The 3,854-nt window shown below is 41.0% G+C and overlaps 1 protein-coding gene across 1 annotated transcript in view; it reads right to left on the bottom strand.

The window, feature by feature from the left end:
* Nucleotides 1-3,473: 3,473 nt before the first annotated feature.
* The window catches only part of pxylp1 (2-phosphoxylose phosphatase 1), a 16,090-nt gene continuing 15,709 nt past the window's right edge, over nucleotides 3,474-3,854 (bottom strand). The window contains 1 exon segment of the mRNA XM_056440627.1: nucleotides 3,474-3,854. This exon segment is cut by the window's right edge and continues 112 nt beyond it. Within this exon segment, the coding sequence (XP_056296602.1) occupies nucleotides 3,576-3,854 (279 nt within the window). The 3' untranslated portion in view covers nucleotides 3,474-3,575.

A 3,854-nucleotide genomic window follows, 5' to 3' on the forward strand; every position in this document is an offset into this window, starting at 1 on the left:
CTAAAATAAGATAAGCTAATATAAGATAATCTAATATAAATTAAGCTAAAATAAACTAAACTAATATAAATTAAGCTAAAATGAGCTAAACTAATCTAATATAAATTAAGCTAAAATGAGCTAAGCTAATATAAACTAATCTAATATAAATTAAGCTAAAATAAGATAAAATAAGATAATCTAATATAAATTAAGCTAATATAAAATAATCTAATATAAATTAAGATAAAATAAACTAAGATAATATAAGATAATCTAATATAAATTAAGATAATATAAAATAATATAATCTAATATAAATTAAGATAAAATGAGCTAAACTAATATAAACTAATCTAATATAAATTAAGCTATAATAAGGTAAACTAATATAAGATAATCTAATATAAATTAAGCTAATATAAAATAATCTAATATAAATTAAGATAAAATAAACTAAGATAATATAAAATAATCTAATATAAATTAAGCTAATATAAAATAATCTAATACACACACACATGCACACCCACACGCACACCCACGCACATGCACACACACACACACACACACACACGCACATGCACACAGAAGCTTGGCGCATGTTTGGAAATCTCAGGATTTTGGAAGCAGACCAGGTCAAGTGGACATTGTTCAGGGCCCAGACACACACACACACATACACACACACACACACACACACACACACACACACACACACACACACACACACACACACACACACACACACACACACAGCAGTGAACGAGCCAAAAGCCAGAGGCGGAGTAACAACATCAAACATTCAGCGGGTTGCGGCGGGAGGAAATTGCTGCTCCACCTCGGCGATGACATCAGAGGAGTGTGTGTGTGTGGGGGGGGGGGGGCGGTGAGTGGATGGGAGGAATCGGGTCGGCTCGTCATTACACAGCCCTGACGTCAGGGCGCCGCATGGGAAACGGGTTCTGGAGACCCGGGGGGGGGGAGTTTTGGGGAATAAATTTGCATAAAATCGACTTCGGGGCTCGAGACGCGACCCGGGGGTCAGGGGGCGACTCGGCACTTCAGTTTTTTTGTCGTCGTCAAATATTTTTGCCCGTGAGGTTTAGAGCCCGGAGGAGGAACTCTGGAACGAAAGCATCAACTGCAGAGGCATTTATTCACTCGAAAATAGGCGTCCGTGTCGTTGCCTGGACAAACATCACATCCACACTGAGATGGAGCCGCGGCTGTTCCTGTCAAGACTCCGGATCCGGAGAGGGGGAGAGAAAAGGAGAAGAAACAAAGAGGCACTTTTGGAAATGAGCCGTACAATTGAGATGTTGTCAGCGTTGTTGTGGTCCTGATGATGATGACTCGTCTGGTGTGTGTGTGTGTGTGTGGGGGGGGGGGGGGGGGGTACATGTATATCAATGTGTGCTGGGCCCCTGCAGTCTCCTGTAAGGGATCACTGATGGCAGCAGATGGGTTTGAAGGTCTGTGGAGTGACGCTGCCACCTAGTGGTGATGAATGTAAGGAGAGTAAATAACATTCAGTCATTTATACATATCCATACCAACACATATATATATATATGTGTGTATTTATATATATATACAGGACTGTCTCAGAAAATTAGAATATTGTGATAAAGTTCTTTATTTTCTGTAATGCAATTTAAAAAACAAAATTGTCATGCATTCTGGATTCATTACAAATCAACTGAAATATTGCAAGCCTTTTATTCTTTTAATATTGCTGATTATGGCTTACAGCTTAAGAAAACTCTAAAATCCTATCTCATAAAATTTGAATATTTCCTCAGACCAAGTTTAAAAAAAAGATTTATAACAGCAAAACAAAATCAAACATTTGAAAATGTCCATTAATGCACTCAGTATTTGGTTGGGAATCCTTTTGCACGGATTACTGCATCAATGCGGCGTGGCATGGAGGCAATCAGCCTGTGGCATTGCTGAGGGTTTATGGATGCCCAGGATGCTTCAATAGCGGCCTTTAGCTCATTTGCATTGTTGGGTCTGGTGTCTTTCAGCTTCTTCTTCATAATACCCCACAAATTCTCTATGGGGTTCAGGTCAGGGGAATTGGCAGGCCAATCGAGGACAGTAATGCCATGGTCAGTACACCAGTTACTGGTGGTTTTGGCACTGTGGGCAGGTGCCAGATCATGCTGGAAAATGAAATCCTCATCTCCATAGAGCTTTTCAGCAGACGGAAGCATGTAGTGCTCTAAAATCTCTTGGTACACAGCTGCATTTACTCTGGACTTGATGAAACACAGTGGACCAACACCAGCAGCTGACATGGCTCCCCAAACCATCACTGACTGTGGGAACTTCACACTGGATTTCAAGCAACTTGGATTTTGCGCCACCGCAGCCTTTCTCCAGACTCTGGCGCCTTGACTTCCAAATGAAATACAACACTTGCTTTCGTCTGAAAAGAGGACTTTGGACCACTCTGCAACTGTCCAGTGCTTCTTTTCCATAGCCCAAGTCAGACGAGTTAATTAGACGATTCAAGTGATTTGTTTAATAACCTACTAGTATACTTTTTCATGATATTCTAATATTTAGAGATAGGATATTTGAGTTTTCTTAAGCTGTAAGCCATAATCAGCAATATTAAAAGAATAAAAGGCTTGCAATATTTCAGTTGATTTGTAATGAATCCAGAATGCATGACATTTTTGTTTTTTTAATTGCATTACAGAAAATAAAGAACTTTATCACAATATTCTAATTTTCTGAGACAGTCCTGTATATATACATATAAATATATACATATATATATAAATATATACATATATATAAATATATACATATATATAAATATACAAATATATACATATTATATACATAGATATATATGTATACATAAATATACACATATGGACTTTCAAGTCACATGCTTTATATCAAAATGCCACCAGGAGACCATTTCTCAAAACTGTCGCCTCAGAATTAAAACTTTATTAGACTGACAAGCAAAAACAAAAAGAGGGCCAGCGGTGATGAGCTGAATCACAAGTATACAGAAGTTCAGCAGCTGTAAAGTAACGCAAGGAAATACACTTTTACCAAAGTAAGGTGAAAATAACCAGACGGCCGACTGCAGCGAACAAAGATTTAAAAAATGTAGAAATGCAAAGTGCCGATCGAGTCGTATCGAGTGACGATGTGAAATGTTCATAAAAAAAAAGATTTATAAAAATCCAGCATCGATTTTTCCAATTTTCAACGTTCCCTTTTTTCCTCCAAAAGCATTCGGGGGAAAAAAATACTTACTAACGTTACAAATTCCGCAGCATCGTGGAATGTGAAGTGGGATAAAGTGGCGACGTGCCGAAATACAACTCCCCTTGAACTACTCGTCTCTCTCCTGTGTACGCGGGTAAAGTGATTATAAAGAATTAAACGCTGGTGGAGAAGTTAGAGGAGGGGGGGGGGGGCTCAGGAACGTAACGCACTTCAACACGAGACGTGGACGCCACGAGCGGCATTCAAAAGTGCACCGTCTTCTGAAAGTGGAAAAAAAACGTGAAGAAGCGGAATGTAATCTGTCCTTGGCTCCGCCCCCTTTCGGAGCCCGCCGCTCACCCGGGGCGCCGGGAGCACGCGTCCCGGTAGGACGTGGCGTTGACGACGGCGAACATGTCCCTCCTGACGAAGGACAGGAAGTTGCTCAGCGGGCAGAGCGGCCGGCCGGCGCGGCGCTCGTGGGCGCGGCAGAAGTCGGTGTGAAACGTCACGTCCTCGCCGTCGTACAGCAGCCTGATGAACGGCTCGCCGTCTCTCGCCTTGGCGCTCTTCTTCTTCTTCTTCTTCTTCTTCTGCTTCGGCGGGGGACTCTTCCACAGTTCGAACACCACCCT

This window comes from Pseudoliparis swirei, chromosome 20, assembly GCF_029220125.1.
Source record: "Pseudoliparis swirei isolate HS2019 ecotype Mariana Trench chromosome 20, NWPU_hadal_v1, whole genome shotgun sequence".
NCBI classification, from domain to species: Eukaryota; Metazoa; Chordata; class Actinopteri; order Perciformes; family Liparidae; genus Pseudoliparis; species Pseudoliparis swirei.